This window comes from Gossypium hirsutum, chromosome D04, assembly GCF_007990345.1.
Source record: "Gossypium hirsutum isolate 1008001.06 chromosome D04, Gossypium_hirsutum_v2.1, whole genome shotgun sequence".
NCBI lineage: Eukaryota > Viridiplantae > Streptophyta > Magnoliopsida > Malvales > Malvaceae > Gossypium > Gossypium hirsutum.
Window position 1 is genome coordinate 460,789 of NC_053440.1, and position 23,032 is coordinate 483,820.

The window sequence follows — 23,032 nt, forward strand, 5'->3', positions numbered from 1 at the left end:
AAAAGTGTGTTTGATTAAGGTTATTGACCCAACATATCTAAAAGATATGTAATTTGCCTTTAAAGATGCCAACTATCTTATACAAAGATAGTGCAGCATGTATAACTCAATTGAAGGGTGGATACATCAAAAGTGACAGAACAAAATGTATTTTACTAAAATTATTCTTCACTCATGATCTTGAGAAAATAGGTGATGTAAATGTTCAATAAATTAGTTCTAAGTTTTTATCCCATAAAGTTTTTCTTAGGTTTTAATGAGCCATATTATCTACCAATAGATATCCAAAGGGATTAATGAGGTACATTATCTACCAATGGACATCCTAAGGGATCAAGATAAATTTTGATGTTCTATTTCATTTGTACTTACACTTATAAATAAATAAAATGTTTGAAGAAGCATTGTAATATGGGATCAATAAAATATATTCTCTCTGTATATTTTATCTTATTTTTTTTTCATTTTTAAATCAATCACTCGACCCGACCCTTTTGGATTTTATATATATATTTATCCATTTTAAAATATAAAAAGAAAAAAAAGAACAGTAATAATACTCGATAGCTCCAATCGAAAAATCGTTCTTGTTCGTCTTTCTTCTATTGTAAGATTTTGACATTTCTTTCTTTCTTCTTTCTCTTCTTATTCTGCCATTGAAGGGATCTGAATTTGACTCGAGCTCGGCGTGTCAACTGCGGCACGCCCTTTGAAAACGTTTGGCGCTTTGTGGTAGGTAACCTGAAGGGAGATGACTGAAGCTCACTTTACCTTTTGTTTTTCTTTCATTGATTCACAGTTCCAATTCTCTTCTTTTTCTTATTCGTTCTTGATTTATAGATTTTATTTACTTTTGATAAAATGATTTGATCTGTTTTAGTTCTTTGAATCGCATGATTTTCGAAATTTCAACTTTCTTTCGATTTCTTCTATTTCTTCTGTGATTTTAATCAAACTTCGCATTGCTTGATATTTCGTCTGTTCTTGTGTTCGGCGTGCTGGATCTGAACTCGTTTCTCTTGATTTTCGTTTTTCAGTTAACTATTTTTTTGTCTGTTGTTTGGTCTCCGGTATAACAATGGAAAATTGATTGGAAAGGAAATTCTGAAGTTTATACTTTTCTTTTTAGTAATTCCTTTTTGTTATCAGTAGTATAAAAAATTCATCCCAATTGTTCTTTTTCTTGCACTGAGCTCTAAGAACGTAGCTGGCAATGATAAAATGTCTACTTTTTTTTAGAGGCAATAAAATGTTTACTTTTTATTTATTTTTGTTCGGAATTTTCTTTTCAGGTGGATTAGAGGCTTTGTTGCCATTAGTTGAGTTCACGCTGTTCTTTGGAGGGGTTTTAGCGTGGGAGAAGTGAAAGGATTTTTGTGATGGGGATTTTTGATGGATTTCCCATTCCTCGAGATAAAGAAGTAAGCTTAATTCACTCTTCTTCTTGTCCTAAGAGTTTAAGCTTAATTCCTATACCAGTGTCTGAATATGTGTTGGACACTAATACTTCAACAAATTGAAATCAGAACGTTTTAAGAGTATGAGCAACATAGGTTGTTGCTTTACTACTTTGTTTCTGCTATTGCTTGTAAAAAGATTGCCAACAAGCTGAATTGTGATAGGTTAGCCATGAATAAATGTCCACAAAATCACATAATTCTAATATAGATTTCTTATATTCATGTAAATGTCATGTGCTTTGTTCTTGAGGAAAAAATGCAGTAGTAATATAATATATAATTATTCTTGAAAGGAACACTCTTCTCATATTCAAACAACTTTTTTTTTCGTTCAGAAACAAAAACTAAGTAATAGAAGTAACAGCAAAATGGTGTCATTATTATTGCAAAATTTGGCAATCATCTTGAGGCTGGTGGAGTTCGAATAGTATTCTGATTGTTGCTATGGTTTAGATTAGGATGCTTTACTTGGATGGTATTATTTTTTTGATTGGTAGGCAGCTTCATTTGCTGTTATCAAGCACCTGCTTTTGGTGAAGAATTTGATAAAATTAGTGAAAAACATAATGATATATTTCTTAGATTACCCTATGTGTTTTAGTGTTTTTTTCATGGTTCTTCTTCTGATTTCTTATGATTAATTGCAGCACTTAAGGGATGAACTTTCTAGAATAGATGAGAGTTGGGCAACTGCACGTTTTGATTCACTACCTCATGTTGTCCGTATCCTGACATCAAAAGATCGTGAAGGTGAGCTCCAGTTTTTAAAAGAACAAAGCGATGTTGTCGAGGATGTTGTAGATGAAGTTGTGCATGCTTATCACGGGGGATTCAACAAAGCAATTCAAAATTATTCTCAGGTTCTTTATTAGTTTCTTCCCAAGCTAAACTTTTGGACATTTTGCTTCTCAAGTTTCTCATTGCTTGGTTTTCTGCTAATGATATTTCATTTTTTCTTTTTTCTGTTTTTTTTTTTGGGGGGGGGGGTGGTGGGAGGGTTAAATGGAAAATTAATTTACTTCAAAGCCATTGTGGTGATTTGCTGCTGAGCACATGAATTTATGTTCATATTTTTCTCAGTAACACTTTTTCAGGTAATGCTGGGTCCTCACTCGGACAGGGAATATAGAACATTGTTCTCTGTAGTTTCGAATCATAAAATCATTTGATTTTTATTCTAAATCTTAATGGAAAATTACGGATGAATGGGAAAAAAACTGTCATTAACCATAATTATATACTATAACTGCCACTACCACTAGTTCATATTCCTTTGATAAATCATGGTTTCTTCTCAGGATAACTATTATACTTTGTTGAGAAAGGGACTATATCCTTAAAAAGTAAAAATAAAAAATTTCCCTGTCATATATGAATAACTCACTATTAGATGTGGTGACACTGAAAATATTAGCTAACCTCAGAAGACTGAGGAATATCCCTAAAAATTAGAAACTAAAAGTTCTGCAGTCCTATATTATTAGCTTACTATTAGATGTGGTGACACTAAAAATATTAGCAAACATCTCTGAAGACTGAGGAACCCTACTGCTGTTGCTTATTTTGTAATTTAACAGAATTTTGGTAATTATTGTTATGTTTATTCATTTGCTATGAAGATTATCCTTGTAATGGGTTAGGTCGGGTGGTGATTGTTTAGGGGGAGTGTTAAGTGGTGTTATCCCTCATATGTTAAGTATTAGGTTTCTCGTGATCTTATATTAAAGTTGGGCCACTCCACCTATTGCCCATTGGTTTTATGTTGGATGCTTAACAGTATCTAATTATATTGAACAGACTGGCCCAACAGGTTGAACGGAGAATAGGAGGTTTAACCTGTTTGACCTTTGGTCTGATTTTTACCTAGATTGATAAGTATAAGTAGTTATGATGTTAACATAATAGTGGGTTCAAAGGTGTTACTCTACAAACAGATGTCTCATTGTGTCATAATTTATGCTTCAAGAGGGATTCTTGCTGAGTTAGAAATGGGTAGGGACAAACATATGTTTCAGAGAATTTTGTTTTAATTTTTCTTGTCTTGTTTTTTAAGTTTTGATGGAATTTTTTCTTTTATTGATATTAGCATTTTGTTCATTGCAAGTGAACCATATTATCTTATGTTAATTCTTTTAAGGAAAACAATGCTATTTACTAGTTATTTTAGTGCTAAAAAAATTCTATATTAACTATTAACTCTAGCAATCACGATCTAGATTCTGCACTTCTTTTATTGCTGTTTTATGGTCTGACGAACTCTATTGATTTATAAAACCATTTTAAATAGTACTAACAAAATAGCATAACTTAAAATTCAATTGAAATTAAGGGGTAATAAAGTTTAACACTCCCTCAAACCATAGATATTTTTCCAAATGCTACTAAACTAAGAGAACTATTTCTTTCTGTGTTTTCTCTTTTATAGTTTTTGCACTCGTGTCCTATGATTCTGCTGATCTGATACTAGGAAGAGAAAAGTTGCAATTCATCATTGCCCTCTTGGATGATAATTTTATGTACTTTTTTCTTCCAGATATGATATTTGGTTTGTTTTTATGGATTCTTAACCTTTTGTGTTTCGCTCTTCTGGCCCATGATTATTGTCCTATTTGAATCTCCAAAACTTTCGGGGATGCAGTAATTATTTTTGTATGTTTTACTTTTGTATATTCTCAAATAGTTTTCTCTTCAAAACATATCCTTTTGTTTTGCTCCCACAATATTTTGTCTAGTTCGAGATGTCCTGGAATGCTTTGTAAACTTTACAAAGTTAGCCTCGCTGCTTCTCTCTTTATGCGCACGAATTTGCTAGGTAATATTTTGAAAATGAATGCTTTCTAAGACAAATGTAAGTACAATAAATGATGCCCCATAAAATGTAGGAAGCCTAAAGATGGCTAAATATATGGGAAGAGCAAGGCTTTTTTTTTCTTAATATTTTTTTCATTTTGGCTATGAAATTAAGATAATGTGCAAAAATAAAATAATAAAATATTGATTTTAAATCAAGACGCTCATTTTGGACTTCTAATATAGAAGTATAAAATATGCACGTGAATTAACTATTAAATCTCTAATTATGCCTTTGATCATCAATCCTATGTTATAGAGCCCTCTATCGGTCTGATCCTATGGGTGATAAATAATGGATGGATAAGAGTTTGAGGGACATGAATGATCCATACTATTATATATTTGAACAAATAGCTCGTACAAAATGAGTAAATAAATTTGCAAAACTAGTTTGATATGACACTTCCATTAGGTGCCATTTCTCGTGTCAGTGCCATTTTCTCTCTCTTTTCCTTCTCCTTTTAGAAATGAGAAGAGGAAAGTGTGTTTTTACATTTTTGGTTCCTAACTGTTCATTCTTCTTCAGAATTTTAAATCAAGACACTCATTTTTTGGGCATCTAGTATAGAATGAACTATGCCCATTGATCAAGTATTTAAATCTCTAGTTATGCCATTGATCATCAGTCCTGTGTTAGAGAGCCCTCTATCAATCTGACGTCCATCAAACACTCATGGTAATAAATCCCACTTAAGATAAAATAATGGGTAAGATTTGAGGGAATTGAAAGATCCATACTATAATATTTGAACAAACTGGCCATACAAAATACATAAATAAATTTACAATCAAAACTAATTATCTCTGGTATAGGTGCCATTTCTGATGTCAATGTCAATTTATCATTCTGTTTTCCTTCTTTTGTTGAAATTAGAAGTGGAAAGTTAGCTGTTACATGTTTTATCACTAACTATTCATTCCTTTTCAGATCTTGCGGTTATTCAGTGAATCTTCTGAAAGTATTGGTGTCTTAAAGGTTGACTTGTCTGAGGCTAAAAAATGTCTAGGTGTACGGAATAAACAATTGCATCAGTTGTGGTATCGATCTGTTACATTGCGTCACATAATTTCCTTGTTAGATCAGATTGAGGGCATAGCTAAGGTTTGTTGATTATTATTTCAACCATTCAAATGCTATTTTGTTAGTATTGAAATGCTTCATCTGCTCTAGAATTTGGCACTTCACTTCCTTTCATGTACCTAGGTTGCTGCAGTAAATCAAGTAAATCTGAAACGCCACCTTGTTTGTTTGTTACATGGATCAGGTTCCTGCTCGTATTGAGAAGCTCATTTCTGATAATCAACTTTATGCTGCAGCTCAATCGCTTGTTCAGTCTGTATTGATGCTTGAGCGAGAGGGCCTCCAAACGGTATTTATAGTGTATTCTTTGCTTTACGTAGAAGAAAGTGAAACCTTGGTTTAGCTAGTGCTGTTTATACAATGTTGCAAGTGGTTTATCCCTTTATATTCTTTGCTTTATTTAGGTAAAATTTGGTTTAGCTCCTGTTCCTGCCAGTTCCATGATTAAATTTGCACTGGATTAAAATGTTTCAACTTCTCTTACTCTTTTATCTTTTAAAGCAACTTGTTGCTTTGACATAAACAGATAAGCTGTCTGTTTTAAAGTTGTTAGACCTCCCAAATTAATTGGGCATATTTTCACGATTATGGCTAGGTGTTTTGTTAAATATCTGGAAAAAATGCACAAAAAAGGCCTTATTTTGACCCAGTTTCAGGTTGAACCCTACAGTTTTGAAAGCCTAGACATTGATCTCTAAATTAAATATGAACAGTTTTAACCTTCAACTAACAAGACCTTTAATTGTCATTTGGGCTGCACATGCTGTTCCAAAGAGATGCCAACACAATGTTCTCTCTTTGCTCGCTCTTATCATTGTAAATCATCTTCGTTTCTCTCTTTATTTGTGGTGGAATAACATTGATAGACTACACACAATTACAACAAAACCAAATGGAACAATTACAATTTCTAAACTATTCTTATGGAAAGTAATCCATAGTTATATAAATAAGTACAGAAAGAAAAATGGAAGCCATGTCATTTAAAAGCAAGAAGCTTAGTCTATGTTATGTTTGTTGTAATTTTATAAATTCAAATAAAGTTGGAGTGACGTCTTATTTCATATGTTCATAAAACATAGGCTCACAATAGCAATCAATCAACCTAGTGACAAAAGAAATCTTACTCTTATAAAAAGCTCATCTTTTTCTATGTCCACTTCACTTTTGTGAAATTGAAACTATATATATAACTTTAGATGCCTGAACTTAAATATTCTAACCTAATATAATCTAGGTTGGTGCTCTTCAAGATGTTCGATCTGACCTGTCAAAGTTGCGAAGTGTTCTGTTCTATAAAGTTTTGGAGGATTTGCATGCACATCTTTACAATAAGGGTGAATACAGGTATTTTTATCTATGAAGGACTTTTAACTTTCCATGGCATATTCTTGTTGCATTTCATCGTTTCATTTGTTCACATTCAATTGGAAAGAAATAAGTCTTATCTGGTTCTATACACTTTTTGCATTTTTTCTATGCCAGTAAAAGGCATTTCAGAAAGTTTTCCCTCTTACAGAACTTTTGGTCATTACGCCAACTAATTTTGCAGCTCAATTACATCAAGCTTGCATGAAAAGGATGATGAAGTGCCTACAACCACAGCTGTTGCATGCACTGCAAATACTTCGCATCCTGGCTCTCGAAGAACCAGGTCTGTGAGAGGTGATGGTATGTTTGGCAGTCAGGGAATTGTAGATGGGTCATACAGGCCAGGTTCCTTTGATGGGGGGTGAGTCTAGATTTTTCCTTCCTTTTAAAATATTTTTCTTTATGTACTCTTGACTTCTCCCAGTCTCACATTTTAAAAATGAAACAAATTTATGATTATATTTGCATTTCTCTGTTGTACATTCCTCTTGAAGGATGTTATGAGTTTCAAACATCATATAATTCATGCTTTAACAGTTATGATAGTGTTATTAGCATTACTAAGTGTTAATGACTCTGAATAGTTCTTTCCTCGGTTACAGTATGACCATGTCCAGCTGAAAACAGATTTCTTTCAGAATATAGGAGAGCAAACCTTCACTTCTGTTTTAGTTGAGTTTTATGGAAGAATGATTTGGATGCCAAACTTTCTTTTGAATCATACAGTATTAATATTTATGGCAACATGAAATGTGATTAAGTGATTTCGTCTACCAAGTATTCATCTCTGAACCTGTTATCTATTCTAAAATGCCTTCTTTTACGGATTTTGTTGCATAAATTTTCTCCCATTATCAATGTCTGCTCACGGGTTTAAGTTTTTATTATAAACTAATTATCAGATGTCTATGCTGCTTGGTGTTGTAGATATGCAGAAAGTCATTAGGCTTTTTTTCTCCTTTAAGAAAAATTCTGTTTAGGATTCCTTTTTTTACTTGCTTTTTAGAAATATTATATTTCTCTGTTTGTTCAGTTTTCTGAATTTGTATTACCTTTTTCTTTTCTCAGTTCATCATATGATGGCCATGATGAGGATGGCTATTTGGAGCCACATGATAATGTTGGTGATGCAAAAGATGCCAAAGTCATATCCCATCAAATCCCATTGTGGCTTTCAAGTTCGACTCCTGATGAATTTGTTGTATGAGTACTTCACTTAACATTACCACATCTCATGAAATTGACTTAATTAAATTTTCTCACCATTAGCATTCAAATGCTGTTTTCGTTTTGGTGTTCTAGGAAACAATAAAAAAGAGTGATGCTCCACTTCATGTGAAGTATTTGCAGACCATGGTGGAGTGCCTCTGCTTGCTTAACAAAGTAGGTGCAGCTGGGGCTGTAATAAGGTTGGTTGCTTTGCTTAGGTAGTAGCATGTTTTGATAGAACTTATATTCTTTCATTGGTGCTTATAGATAGAATCTGAAAATGGTTTTCTATAACTATTCTAATATACGTTAATTTTCCTTTATCTACACATCTACTGATGATTTTTTTAGAGGGTTTTCTAATAAGATATATGAACTTAATAAGTCTGGATTTAAATTACGTACTGAGCATGATGGAAAGTAGTCTTGAGCCATTTTTTCCTTTGATAACTGTTCATACTTAACAAATTAATGACATGATAAGTTCAAATAATAATTTATTCCTTTTTTCTTAAGTTCTATTATTTTCATTCTGCTCTTGATATTAATTGTCTTCATGATGGTTTATCCACGTAACAGCCAACGATTGCGACCCACAATTCATGATATTATCACTTCCAAGATTAAAGCGCATGCAGAATTCGCTAATTCTTCAAGGTCTGGAAATGATAAGGCCACTCGAATTGGTAACTCCACTCTGCACTCTATAAATGGACAGTTAGGAAGCTACCAGTTGCCTAAACAGAAGCGTCAGAATGGGATGTCATTGGCTGGGACTCTGTTGGCAGTGAGCCCTGTCTCCCTTGTGATGGCTCCTACAGGAAAAGCACAAGCTGCTGCAAAAGAACTTCTTGATTCAATTTTGGAGTCTGTTGTTCGGATATTTGGTGGGATATGGACTTTTTTGTTTATTACTCTTATTCTTTTCTATTTTGTTTACTCTTATATTAAAAATTGCAACTAAATTTCTCAGCTGTAATTGATCAGAGAATCATGTTGTTGTTGGAGAGCTTATTCAGTCAAAATCTTCCCTACAAAGTGACCCAAATGCACAAAAGTCAATGTCAACAAATGTAAACCTGGATTCTGAAGCATCTCAAGTTACTGGAGGCTATAGTATTGGCTTTTCCTTGACAGTTTTACAGGTCTTCTATCTTCTCTTGTGCTTTATTATTTCTTTTGGGCACTGATCTTGGCATAATAACCTGAACTTTTATATCTTCATTTTTCAATATTTCTTGCATTATGTGCTACAGAGTGAATGCCAACAACTCATTTGCGAGATTCTTCGAGCAACCCCTGAGGCTGCATCAGCAGATGCCTCACAAACTGCCAGGCTTGCAAGCAAGGTTCCTACAAATGAAAAGAGGCAAGTAACTGGAATCTCTTATGATAATACTCCCAGGAAAATAAGTATCCAGTAATAGTTTCCAGTGTTCCTTTACTTTGCTACCATATTTTCATATTTGGGTTACCTGGGTTGAATCTTCATGTAGCTTGGGCTGTTTTCTTTTATCAATACTGACCTACCATTTTAGAGCCCATATTCCACTATATGGGCTTCAATTGTTGTAATAATTTTATCCATAGAATTGCAATTATAGATGATATGCTATACTATTTTCTCCTTAATTACGGCAAAAATAAATATCAAATTGATTTTCTTTTTTGTACAGGCTACAGTTTGAGGTTATTTCCTTAAGCGGTTTTATCCCACATTAGTCAATGTTTGAGTTTGTTGTGCTTGCATTCAGTTGGGCCTCACCATAGCCAGTTGGTTTTAGGTTGGATGCTTAATATAGAAATAGAGCCCAAGTTTGTTGTGTTTTTCATTGTTTTTCCCCCTTATTTTTTCTTTGACATGTTAGATCTGTTGTTGGTATTGGTTTAAACTTTAAAGATTACGGGGAATAACTGGTCTTTTCGTTCATTAGTTAAGTCATTAGTTCTCTGTGGCTTGATGTTCGAATTAGGCTTCTTGCCTATAGTCTATTGGTTCTTGCTTGGATGCTTAACATTTTGTACCGTAGCTATCACTTTTACTTTGGTTTTATCATTATAACTGTGATAATTTAACTGGTCTCACTGTTCATTAGTTAAGTCTTTAGTTTTCTGTGGCTCGATATTCAAATTAGGTTTCTTGCCTAGTATATTGGTTCTTGCTTGGGTGCTTAACATTATGTACCATGCTAGCACTTTTTCTTTGGTTTTACCATTATAACTGTGATAATTTGCTTACTAAATTCCCTTAATTTTGTTCGACAAGTGTGAAAGTTGATAGTGTTGGTTACAGGGATGGGTCAGAAGATACACTCACTTTTGCTTTCCGTTTCACAGATGCTACCGTTTCAGTTCCGAACCAGGGTATGATAAAGTCAAGTTATTGCAAAACTCATTGAATTGTTTTTGGTTCTTTTGTGATAATCCATATATTATTAATGTGATTTGATATTATATTAATGAGCTCTCCTTGGTGAAGGAATTTCAGTTATTATTTGGCGAAGTTCCCCTATTTTTTATTATTAGTATGAATCAGCCAAGGAGGGATTTATGTCTGCCCAATTAATCAAAATTTTTGGCTAATATCCTAAAAAAGCCCTTAAACTACCACTTTGTTTAAAGGAACCCTTATACTATTTTTGTAGGTAAGCCCCTAACAATTTTTTTGTATCCACGAAAGCCCTTGATTTTAATATTAAAGCAAAAATATTTTGAAAATGTAAAACTAATTTCATATGCTGATGTGAATTTGATGAGAATATTAATAAAATAATACTTTTTGAAAGTAAAATAAAAGAATATTTGAATTATTTTTCTTGAAAGTGCTTATATACATAATGCACTTAATCACTCTTTTGAAAATTCTATTTACACTTCTAAGTTTTTTGTTTAAGTGTATATAATTTCCATTGTATCAATAATAAATTAAGATAAGAGCTTGAAATTCAAAATATTTTTACTTTAACATTAAAATCAAGGGCTTTTGTAAGTAAAACTCCTAGGTTAGAGGCTTATTTAACTACAAAAATAGTATAAGAGTTTCTTTAAACAAAGGTAGCGTTTAGTATGATGGAAAGTGGTCACTTTCCTAGTAATTTAATCGGTTGGAAAGTGATTCCAACGTTTGGTATGTTCAATTTTATTCACATTCCTTGGAATCTAACATTCCTTTTGGGAGTTACTTTCCCATGAACATAGCAAAGTGATTCTCATGATAAAAGGTGGGAAAGTTACTTTGTCATGTAGATTGGAAAGTTAAAAAAAATATTAAGACAAAATTAACGCTATATTGGTTTATAGTATTAGTATATTAATAAACAAACAAAAAAAAGCTATTGTCTCCTTCCTTCTACTTGATTTTCTCTATTACTCCAACGGATTCTTCGCAAGAAAATTTTTTCCTAATTTTATTTTTTATATGCATATTTAATCATCTATATAGTATACCATTTACATATTATATTTATTTTCTATTGTTTTTCTCTCTTTTCTTTTTGGTATATTAATTGAAAATTCAACTTTATTATAGTATTTATGAATATTTACGAGCAATAGGGAAAAAAATTAAGGTCTAGGTTTAACTCTAAGACTGATTTGATAATAACCATTTTATTTATAACATTATAAGTTTATTATATTCTCTTGTTGATTTAAAAAAAAAAATCACTTTTTGATATCTACTTGAACCAAAACAACAATTCTTTTGTGAGAATTAGGTCATAGTTTAGGTTTAATTCATTACAAAATTGGGGCTTCTTTGGAACATCTTTATTCTTTTTGAGATTTAGCACTAAAAGAAAGAACAATAAAGAACCAAAAGAAGGTAACCAACTCTTCTCAGCTACAAATTTGATTTAGCACTTGTATTTATGTGAAATATTTATCTTTTTTGTAGAATATGGTCAAAATTGTTCCATTTAAGCTATGTAGGAATTGTGGGTTAGACCGCCTATAGTTTTATATTCATTTGATTTAATTATTTGTAGTTTTGCACATAGCAATACATGGAATTAAGTTCTTTTTTTTTATATTCTTAGGTAGCCTTTAGCTAAAACAAAACGTGATTTCAAGTAACTTTTTTAATTTATCGCAAAACAAGTTTTATATATACTTAATTTTATATATGCATTATTATATTTAGAAAATACATGCAAGACAAATTGGAAACAATTTTACATTCAATTAAAAATATAAATTAAAAAAAAATTAAAAACTATCAATTAAATTTTATTATTACATATTTAATCCAATATTTGTTAAGAATAAAATTTATTATAAAAATTAAATGCATGAATATTACCTTTTATTCGACAAGGTTAAATTTGTAAGTTATTGTTACATTCCTAAGCAAGTACTTATTGAACCAAATGTGATAGTGGAACTTTCCTGTGATTTTAATCAATACCTTCTAATGTATACCAAGCATTGTAAAGCAACATTCTTGGCAATCACATTCTAAAGAATGTCATTACATTGGAATCATACCATGGGAAAGCACCAAACGCTATCTAAATGTAGTAGTTTAAGGGCTTTTTAGTGTATTAGCCATTTTTTTAATCCAATTTGCTTGATTCAGCAAGAAGTTGGAGTAGGAGAATTTTTGTTATGCTGATTTAATATAGTCTCTCTCTCTCTCTATATATATATATATATTGCTTTTTCTTTGCAGTAGCCATTCATTATTTCTTTCTTTAAGTGTGGTGATTGGAAACTTTTGTTTTCCATTTCCTTGTTGAGTTGCAAATTTTATAGGTGTAACTTCTTTGACATGTTCAATTTGTTAATCATCTCCTTATCAACATATTTTGTTGTATGCATGTCTACCATATAGGCGTTGATCTCATTCGCCAAGGATGGAATAAGAAGGGTCCCAATGTTTCACAAGAAGGTTATGGCTCTGCAACTGTCTTGCCTGAGCAAGGCATTTATCTAGCAGCATCTTTATACCGGCCCGTTCATCAGGTTTGGGACCATGAGAATCAAATACCTATGTTTTCAAACTTGTCTTTTGTTACATGTTCATTGATGGGTCTGCAAATGGCCTTCTGTAATCTGATATGTGGTGCAGTTTACAGACAAGATTGCTTCTATGCTGCCAAAAAAATATTCCCAGCTTGGGTAAGTCTCTTTTCCAGGCTTGTGTGTGGCACAAAGAAGTGACACTTTTTGTGAATGATATGAAAAGTAGTTAAGGATAGCTGGTAGGCAAAGAGCACAAGTATTTTTCACATCCTGCTGTGCTCTACTTTTGTCAATCTCTTACCAAAGTTTTCAGGTTTGCAGTGACATGTGGAAAGGGAAAATATTTAAAACCCTTAAATTTCTCTCTGTATTATCAAAGCTCTGTGATTTGTAAAATATGCTAACTCATTTGCAAGTGGTCTGTAACTTTGACTTTAATGTTCTTTTGTGTCCTAAAACTTCTATAATTGCAGGAATGATGGGCTGCTAGCCTTTGTGGAGAACTTTGTGAAAGACCACCTTTTGCCAACTATGTTTGTTGATTACCGGAAAAGTGTACAACAAGCTATATCAAGCAAGTTCTATAACCATATGGCTCCCACAATTATTAATAGTCATTTTTCAATCCATCCTCATGTTAATAGTTTTTGTTAGATGATAAACTGTCTATCAAAACTTCCCATCTCATTTTTATATTAGTCATACTATTGGTATTTTCAATATTTAGCACCTTAAGATGCCTATTACAAGAAAGACAAGGAAGGGTTTGATCTTGTTTGTTGAATATTAGTGAGTGTACACTGAAAAGATGGTTGGCACAATATAATTTAAAAATAGAAATAAACCTGCATGGGATATTAGCCATAAATAAGGCAGCAATGAGATTAATGGAGCATTCATTACCTATTTACATGGATTGAGTGAAAGAAAATATACATGTCCATTTTCTAAGTAACGTAGTGTAGTAATTTCGTTTCAGAAAGCTGAGAATAATGGAAGAAATTTCTGTGAGAACTGAAATCTATGTTGCAAGAGACTGGAGGTGGGTTGTATAGGGGAATGCAAGGTTAAAAAATGGTTATTCATCAGTTATATCAATATATGATGCTCCAGTTTTTGTTCCATCTTTGTTTCTCCTTTAGGACTTTTTGGTCGGATTCCTTTCATGCTCTTAACCTGAAAATGTTTTCTTACAGGTCCAGCTGCATTTCGGCCACGGGCAAATCCCTATGTTTCATATAATTCATCCATTGAGAAAGGTCGACCTGTCTTGCAGGGGCTTCAGGCTATTGATTTCTTAGCAAAAGAGGCAAGTTTATCTTATTTTCTTATTTCCTGAAGAAACTTTTTTCCTTCCCTCCTTTTCAATCTCATTATATTATGTAAAGAAACACAGGAAATTGTGGATTACTGAGATGCCTTTCATTGAAGCTGGAGCAGCCTTCAATTACAAGTGAAATGTAACCAACTTCCTTAAAAGAAGAATTGTTCAAACTTATAAAATGTACTAAGAGAATCTAAACAACCCAACAAATGAAGAAGAATTATTCGAACTTGTAAAGTATCCTAAAAGAATCAAAACAAACCAAAAAAACAAGATAAGCATAAATACAAGGTTATTAACAAGAAAACACTTGTGCCAATACACCCCTCCTAAAGATAGGCAACATACAAAAATGCCTAGCTTGAACAAATGATGGTCAAAGCTGGTTTTGGAAGAGCTTTGGTGAGAGTATCTGCTAGTTGATCTATGACATGGATGTGAACAACTTCAACTTGCTTTCACACGTATGGAAAATCCACCGCAGTATGTTTCATTCAATTATGGAAGACAAGATTATCACAAAATATGTGACGCCAACATTATCACAATAGATGGTGGGAGTTTTGCAAAGCAGTATATGCAATTCAAGGAAAAGATTCTTTACCCAAGCCGCTTCAGCAAGGTCACTGGCAACAGCACGATATTCAACTTCCGTTGAGGATCAAGCTATTGTTCTTTGTTTTATTTAGGGCCAGCTTACAGGATTTTGTCCGAAGAACAAAAGATAAGCAGAAGTAGAGGCTAATCATTGACATTCTCCAGCCCAATCCACATCAGAATATGTGTAGAGACTAAAATCCTTACTTCTGTTTAATCATAAACCAAACTGAATAGTGCTTCGAAGAGACCATAGTAACCGCTTTAGTGCTTTCTAGTGAATCTCAGAGGGATTACATGAATTGAGACAATTTGTTGAGAGAAAAACAGATGTCTAGATGGGTGAAGGAATATTGTAGCTTCCCAAGAACCTTTCTATTTTGGGTTGCATCGGTTAGTGAAGAACCATAGTTGGTTTGCAATATTTTAGTGGCACTCAATGGAGTTTTAGCACCAATGCAGTCCTTCATACTTTCTTCACACAATATGTCACTTATATGATTAGATTGTGACAGGATAATGCTATCTACATCTTGTAGCACTTCAACACCTAGAAAGTAGTTTAGAGTATCAAGATCTTTTAGAAAAATGATCAGCAAGGGAAGTAACCTGGTTAATAATTGAGGTGTGGCTGCCAATTATTATGATATCATCCACTTAGACTAACAAATACATAGTTGTCTAGGACCCAAGACGTATGAAGAGTGAAGCATCATATTCAGATGTTACAAACCCTAGATATAGTAGATGAGTCTTGAGTTCAAGGTACCAAGCACAAGGAGCTTGCTTGAGTCCATAGATTGCTTTTTTTAAATGGAAAATGTGGGAGGGGTATGCCTTGTTTTCAAATCCCGGAGGTTGGACCATATAGACCTGTTCATCGAAATTGCCTGGGAGAAAGGCATTGTTAACATCTAGTTGTCACAAAGGCCAATTGAACTATATGACAATTGAGAGCACCCAACGAACAGTAGTGAGTTTGACTACCAGATTGAATGTAATTTGGAAATCAACACTAGGTTGTCGAGTAAACCCCTTAGCCACTAGTCTAGCTTTGTAACAGTCTATAAAACCATCAGCTTTCCTCATGATCCTGTCAACCACTTTCAAGAAACAATATTTTTAGTCGGATCGTGTGGTACCAATTCCCACATTTGGTTTTTCATCTATGCATCAAATTCATTTTTCTCTACTTTTTTTGCCATTCAGGGCGTTTATTAGCTTGTTTGAAACTGTTTGGAGTGGATGTGAGTGATAGTTGAGCCATGTAATAAAAAATTGTTTTGGTTTATAGATATTGTTTTAGGAAGGGGTGGCCATTCATTTTGGAGGTGAGGGAAACAATGGTCTAGCTGTATGTGGTTGGGTAATTGTTGTTTGAGTTACTAACAATAAAACACTTGTGCCAATATTATGTTCATTTTTTTGCATATTGGGTTTTTTTTCATTTAGCATTTTCCTTTGTTCATCTTTAATGTTCTCCCTACATGTTTCTGGACCATCTACAGCTGTTCTTTTTGTCATAACAATGAACTTTATTTTAACTAGGTGCTTGGTTGGGCTCAAGCAATGCCTAAATTTGCAGCTGAACTTGTGAAGTTTGTGCAAACTTTCCTTGAACGAACCTTTGAAAGATGTCGAACTTCATACATGGAGGTATGGATTCTTCCGTATACATGTTCTTCCTTAAGGTTGCTTTTATATGCTTTTTAACATGCTCTTCATTTGTTGTTGATCTTTTTTTGCCAACTAATTCTAATTAGTTGTTCTCTCTATTTTCGAAGTGCTTGGTCAGATCAATAACCTGTGAAATTATTAAGAAAGAAAATTTTACATAAGAATGTTTAGATGTCTTCACCTGATTAATTATTGTTCTAGATATTATTAATAGATAGGTTGTTTATAGTTGTGCAAGACATTAGCCTTAGGTGGGAGGCATGGGTAGAAGGGGGGAGCATTTTTGCTTTTTTTCTTCTCTCCCCCTCTCTTTGTGTTTAACATGGATCCAAACTTTTGAAGATATATTTTTCAGTGCGTAAGTGGAATTGCATTTATTAGCATGGATAAATTGTCAAACAAGGGTTAAGATGTATGATTTTTCTGTCTACTGTAGGCCATGTAAACTAAGGTGTGAATATGACAGGTTAGTCATAGCAGCTCCTCTAATCTATAAGGTACAGATGGAAATAGACTAACAATGCATAAACAAAAGCAAAGAATCTGACCGATAGAAAAATGTTAATGGCATTTTACGACTGTTAAAAAGCTTCCAAAAGATAAGTACCAAGAAATGTCCTAAAAGAATCCAAAATAGGCTAAAGCATGTTTGGTGTTATCAAAACTGATTCCACCTCTAATGTTTAATATGTTATGCCGTTGTGTAAACCAAGAAGCAGTGATGTTCATGCTTGTTGAAATTATTTGATTGAGATTGTTGAAACTATACTTTTTCATTATATTAATGTGAATCTAATAGAGAGTTGGTCTTTATACATTTATTTTGTACAGTAATAGACATTTTTCATTCATAAACATTTGTTAATATTTCAGGCAGTTCTTGAGAAGCAGAGTTATATGGTCGTTGGAAGGCATGATATTGACAAATTGATGCGACGTGATCCAGCTAGTGCATGCTTACCGAATGCACTTGGTCAGTCAAATATGGGAAATATTGTTTCTGATATGGAAAGTATGGAGATTGAATCAGAACTAAATGAACTCCTCTTAAATTTGCGTCCTATTAGGCAGGTACATATGTTGGGTGATGACTTATGCCCTACTGTTTCAAAATTTCCTTCGAGTAAATAGCTATGTACTGTTTAATCCCAGAAAAAGGTAACTTATTATGCATCTGAGCTTGACTTGCTAGTGAAACTTAGGTGCCACCTTTTGTATAAATTGAAATTTGATGTTGTTTAAGTATAAATTGAAGGTAGTCATTCTCTCTTAACACATTTTGTGCAGGATAATCTAATCCGTGATGACCATAAACTTGTTTTGCTGGCATCCCTGAGTGATTCATTGGAGTTTGTTGCAGACTCCATCGAAAGGCAAGTTCTTTCATCTGGCTTGAGTTGGTATTGGATTTAATATGCAATGTTCGTGAAGCAACAGTGGGTGTTAAACAGTAGTTTATGAGGATATAGGGAGTTATTAATAAAATTGACATGTGCAGCTTGAGATCTATTCCCTGGATTCTAGCACATGGATCTTGATGTTTACCTACATGTACCAAAGCTTTATGATACCCCTATAAGTTTAGAAAGTAGCTTTTTTTGTTCTTCTATGTGATTCAACCACGTATTTCTAGATCCAAATAATTGGTGAGATAATGTGATTAATATTTGTAACCAAATATTTTGTATATAGGAGTCATGATAGGAAATTGATTTTTCTAAACCTAAAGCTGTATGTGCAACTTAATAGATCTTTGCATCGAAGGAAAATAAAATGTTACAGAGCATTAATTTCACAATCTTTTCCCCCCTTTTTTTCCCTGCCATATATATACAAAGAATAATATCTTCCTATCCAATATACATCATTTCAATAATAGATCCTTCTGCAAGAATGATGTCATGATAGACAAATATGATTTTGAGTAACTTCCTATCCAATATATTTTCTGCTATCTCATACATTTAAAAAAAATATGTATTGAATATGTAGACTTGTACAGTCGACCCCACTAGCAGCACTAAACAATGTGGAGACTAGCAATAAACAAACAAGCAGTTCACCAGCTAGGGATCTGGCATCATTTGCAGATGAGTACAGAAAACTAGCTATTGATTGCTTGAAAGTTTTACGGGTGGAGATGCAGCTGGAGACAATTTTCCACTTGCAGGTTTGTACAAATAGCTTAATTTTAGATATACTTGAAGAATCACTATGCGGTGAAGGCACCTGTAGGTAACCAAGCATTATGGCTCCAACAGGAAATGACATCTAGGGAATACCTGGACAACCAGGATGCGGAAGAGCCTGATGACTTTGTTATTTCACTTACTGCACAGGTTATTTTCTCCATTTCTTATTATCTTGTAGCTTGTTTCAGTTTTAAACTTCTAATGATAATTGTCCATCAGTTCATGCTCCTATACTCTGTTGCTCCATCTTTTCCTTTTCTGAAGTACCCACATCCAATACTTATGTTCAAACATATAATGGAATAGGGTATGGGGGATATGACTCTCCAAGGAATCTTCAAATACATTGAAAAACTTAGAAATAAATTAAACATACCCATGAAAGATGGGTATCAACATCCAACACTGACACCCAAGTCTGGAAATATGGACTCCTATAATCTATCAAGTTGTTATGTACTCAGTGGGTAAAACCTCATGGGGAAATTCAATTTGAATGTTGGCTTAATATGAAGGATTGTTCTACCATTTCATGTTCAGCTGTTTGTTTGGTATCTTATTTATTTGTTTATTTTTACATGTCTTTTTTAATTTTATGGTTATTTGGTAAGTAGTGGGCATCTTTCCCTGTAACTTCTTTTGAAAATAAAAAGCAGCTTGGGTCAGCTGTTTGATTTTACCTTTGATGACTATTAATGAGAAGCATCATTTAAATTTGACTTTCCATTTTCTCTGTGTATAGATAACACGCAGGGATGAGGAAATAGCTCCTTTTGTTGCTGGAGTGAAGCGTAATTATATTTTTGGTGGAATATGTAGCATTGCTGCAAATGCATCACTTAAGGTTGGAGTTCATTGTTAACTTTGATTCTAATTTGATCATTGTTCAGATTAGTTTTTATTTAGTGTATTATCTCTATTCCTCTAACAATGTGAAATTACTTCTGGATAGGCTTTGGCTGACATGAAATCGATCAATTTGTTTGGAGTTCAGCAGATATGTCGGAATTCAATTGCTCTGGGACAGGTCAGTATGTCTTTATTTTCAGATGGGATGGGATGGGATGGGGTGGGGTAGTGCGATGGCATTTATTTTATCTTTGAAGGTGCTTGAAATAATATGACAGTATTCCCATTTTTTCTCTAGCTCATCCGCTTTACTATGCAATTCTGTTGTGATTTTCTCGTCTGTTGAGTCCATTCTCAAGTTTTCTTTATATGAAGATTACAGTCTTGAATTTTCCCTTACAAGCAAACTCTCATCTTGTCTTATGTTGCTCCAACTCTTCATTTTTCTTGAACCATGTCTGACACCCAAGTAATACACATTTTCGGCCATGCGAATGTGACCCTCCAAGCAGTAAAAATTGTCCGAGAAAGTAACAGTTCCGTATGTGCAAAAATCATTTTACACTTTCTCCTCGCTTTCATCTTTTTTACCTTTACTTTTCTCATACAAAAGGATAATTGGCTCTTATGAAAAAGGGTATACATTATTCTAGCATCAGTCGCATAACCCTATCCTTCCATGCAGCCTTGCTTGGTTTTGCTTTATGGTCTTAATGTTTTGCCGAGAGTTTGAATGAAAATAAGTTCCAAAGCTTTTCCGAAATTCAACTGGTTCAGATGTATCCTTCTGATTTAGGTTTTGCATGTACGAAATGATCCTGATTTTACCATCTCTGCTGTCATTACAGGCCCTTGCAGCTATCCCTTCAATTGACAGCGAAGCTGTACAACAGAGACTTGATCATGTCCGAACCTATTATGAACTGTTAAATATGCCATTCGAGGCAAGCTATTGGAACTCATAGTCCATTTTGTTGGTGGTGAATAAACTTTTATGCCATTCCAATTTATTCATACTTTCCTTGATTGCAGGCCTTGGTTGCCTTCATTACCGAGCACGAGCACTTGTTTACAGCTGCAGAGTAAGTAGCGTGAACTAATATCTTCTAGTTGAAGCAAAATATTTGGCATTAGTTAAGTGACAAATTATGCTTCGTTTTGACAGGTATGCTAATCTTCTAAAAGTCCAAGTCCCTGGAAGGGAGATACCTCCTGATGCACAAGATCGAATATCAGAGATTTTATCACGTTAGCAGTTGAAGTGGCTTGATTTATATCTTCCAAATCATATGATCTTTGCTTGCATAGTTAATTTCTGGTGTCCCTATCAGTACAGCAGAGTGTGTGGGTCATGCTCCAACTACGGGTATTGTTTTGTGGAATGCCAGAGAGACGAGGTTTGTTTTATTGCATTCGTAGTTATAATTTGTTATTGGTGTAGTATCAATTTTGTGAGCTGCGTGTTTCTCCGATTATATTTATTGCTGGTTGTGGACATTCTACATCCCAACTTCCAACTGCTATAGGAAGTCCAAGTTCGATAAGAAACATCTATTTTTTAACCCATGTGGCCTCTCAACATCCATCTAACAACTTCCGCAAAAAAGTTGCACCTGAATTCAGATAAAATGGTAACTAGATGTGTGGAAAAAACCAGATCAAGAACCGATGAACCAACCGTTATAAAACTGGTTTTGGACTAAAGAAGGTACAGAACAATAAAGAGAAGTCTCTATTTTTATTTATCAATACAAAATTTCAAATGAAATAAAATTTTACGACATTAAAGTGTATTAAACTTCTCTTGATAGACATTTAGTTTACAAGAAAATATTTACAACACTGTAAAAATCTTGTTAGTGAAGGAAAGACGGTAAACATATTCTCATTAAAAATCTCATCGAGAAAATTTAGTGAGACAGAAGTTTAGTCAAAGGGAAAGAAAGGTATAGTGTGTTTCTACTTTCTTTCATAATAACATCGAATGGATTTGATAAACATTTAGAAGTTGTGAGAGAGAAATTCTTATTTTAATTTCTTGACGAGTTTTAACAATAATCATGAACTTTCAATAATTTTAAATATGTTCAAATTAAAACAATGTATAGGTATTGAACAATCTTTTAGGAATTTTTATATATATTCAGTATTCTAATTTTTCTAAGAATATATTGTACAACAATCATTAGATCATTAGATGCATGGCAAAAATTTTGTGAATTATATGTAAAGGTGCTTTCCACATAATACTCAAAATTCTTGGTGAGGTGAGCGGTTAGAATGAAGAAGATTTGTACTTGGAGTGTGGGTTGAAAGCCATTTGGGTTTTAGACTTTCGGTAAATTTTGTTTGCTTTCATGAGCTGAAACAAGAAATCCATTTAATGAAGTTCTTGGTCGGGTCCAAGGAAATTTGTATTAATGGACGAGATAAAACTGAAACAAAATTTGAGAATTAAAGCTGAAATTTGTGTGCTAAAATAATCTTAGTTGAAATTTCTTAAAAGAACCATTTAAGTACAAATTAAGAATTTAATTTAGTTACTGATTTTTAAGAGAGAATAACAGGGGCAAAGCCCTACAAGATGAACAATTTATTTATTTATTTTTAATTTTTTTAAAAATATTTTATTTTCACAAAGGTGAAGGACTGAATTATTAAAATGCCATTAAAAGGGTAGTTTTGAATTTTGAATGATAAAAGTTTATAGATCGAGGATATATTACACAGGGCTCGAGCTTTCTTTATCATTTTAAATGACATAACAAACTTAATTATAGGGCCAAGTAACTAAATAAATTATAGTACATGTGACAAAAAATAAATATGACACTATTCTCAAAATCTATTTATAATCTATCGAGTATATAGGATATACTAGTGTCATAAGACTAGAATTTTCGTTCACAATTTGTGCGGCATTAGGAAATTTCTTCGTTTTAAATGCGTCTAAGTCAGCCTAACTCTCGTAAAGTGAGGATTCTCATAGAATTCCTAAGGCACCAAAATATAGCAAGCGCAATCTCAAAGATAAAAGAAGCTAGACAGAGCAAAAAAGCAATGCATAAGGTGTTTGAGTAAATGCTCTTAATATATTTTTTAGCTCAAAGAATAAAATACAATTGATGATTACAAATGAAGGGGTGACTCTATTTATAATTGAGCTCTCCCAAAACAGAAAGTATAGATTAAGTTACTTTGACGGACAAGATCGAAGCCTATCTATAATTAAGGGATTTACACAATCTCAAGATTACAAATTTTATCGGATTACAAATCTTCTAAAATTACTTTCTTTATTTACTAAGGTAGCCTTAATTTCCCAAAAGTGCTTCGTTGGGCCACCAAGACTTCACATGGATGTGCTTCATCACTTGTTCTTTGAATTGAGTCAGTTCAAGTGGGTTAAATGAATCTCATTTAATATGTAGACCTCCATGGGACGTTCTTTGTGCTT

At 33.2% G+C, this 23,032-nt stretch overlaps 1 protein-coding gene across 1 annotated transcript; it reads left to right on the forward strand.

Annotated features, from left to right (window-relative positions):
• Window positions 1–540: 540 nt before the first annotated feature.
• LOC107937621 (exocyst complex component SEC8) lies at window positions 541–21,137 on the forward strand. The gene is made up of 27 exons (XM_016870534.2): window positions 541–732; window positions 1,293–1,421; window positions 2,108–2,320; window positions 5,242–5,415; window positions 5,579–5,683; window positions 6,632–6,741; window positions 6,947–7,126; window positions 7,834–7,966; window positions 8,068–8,174; window positions 8,554–8,861; window positions 8,962–9,119; window positions 9,231–9,343; window positions 10,268–10,338; window positions 12,806–12,936; window positions 13,043–13,092; window positions 13,410–13,510; window positions 14,133–14,245; window positions 16,406–16,513; window positions 17,408–17,605; window positions 17,822–17,907; window positions 18,527–18,704; window positions 18,796–18,873; window positions 19,469–19,570; window positions 19,679–19,753; window positions 20,424–20,519; window positions 20,608–20,657; window positions 20,741–21,137. Exons 2-27 carry the CDS (start codon window positions 1,380–1,382, stop codon window positions 20,826–20,828), a joined length of 3,168 nt encoding a protein of 1,055 aa, XP_016726023.1. The 5' UTR covers window positions 541–732; window positions 1,293–1,379; the 3' UTR covers window positions 20,829–21,137.
• Window positions 21,138–23,032: the final 1,895 nt, after the last annotated feature.

Bases quoted from the DNA above. Each gene is read 5' to 3' on its own strand.
- LOC107937621 (XM_016870534.2), top strand. From the start codon at position 1,380: ATGGGGATTTTTGATGGATTTCCCATTCCTCGAGATAAAGAA. The intron at 5,416-5,578 runs GTTTGTTGATTA...TACATGGATCAG, and splicing joins AGATTGAGGGCATAGCTAAG to GTTCCTGCTCGTATTGAGAA. The intron at 5,684-6,631 runs GTATTTATAGTG...AATATAATCTAG, and splicing joins AGCGAGAGGGCCTCCAAACG to GTTGGTGCTCTTCAAGATGT.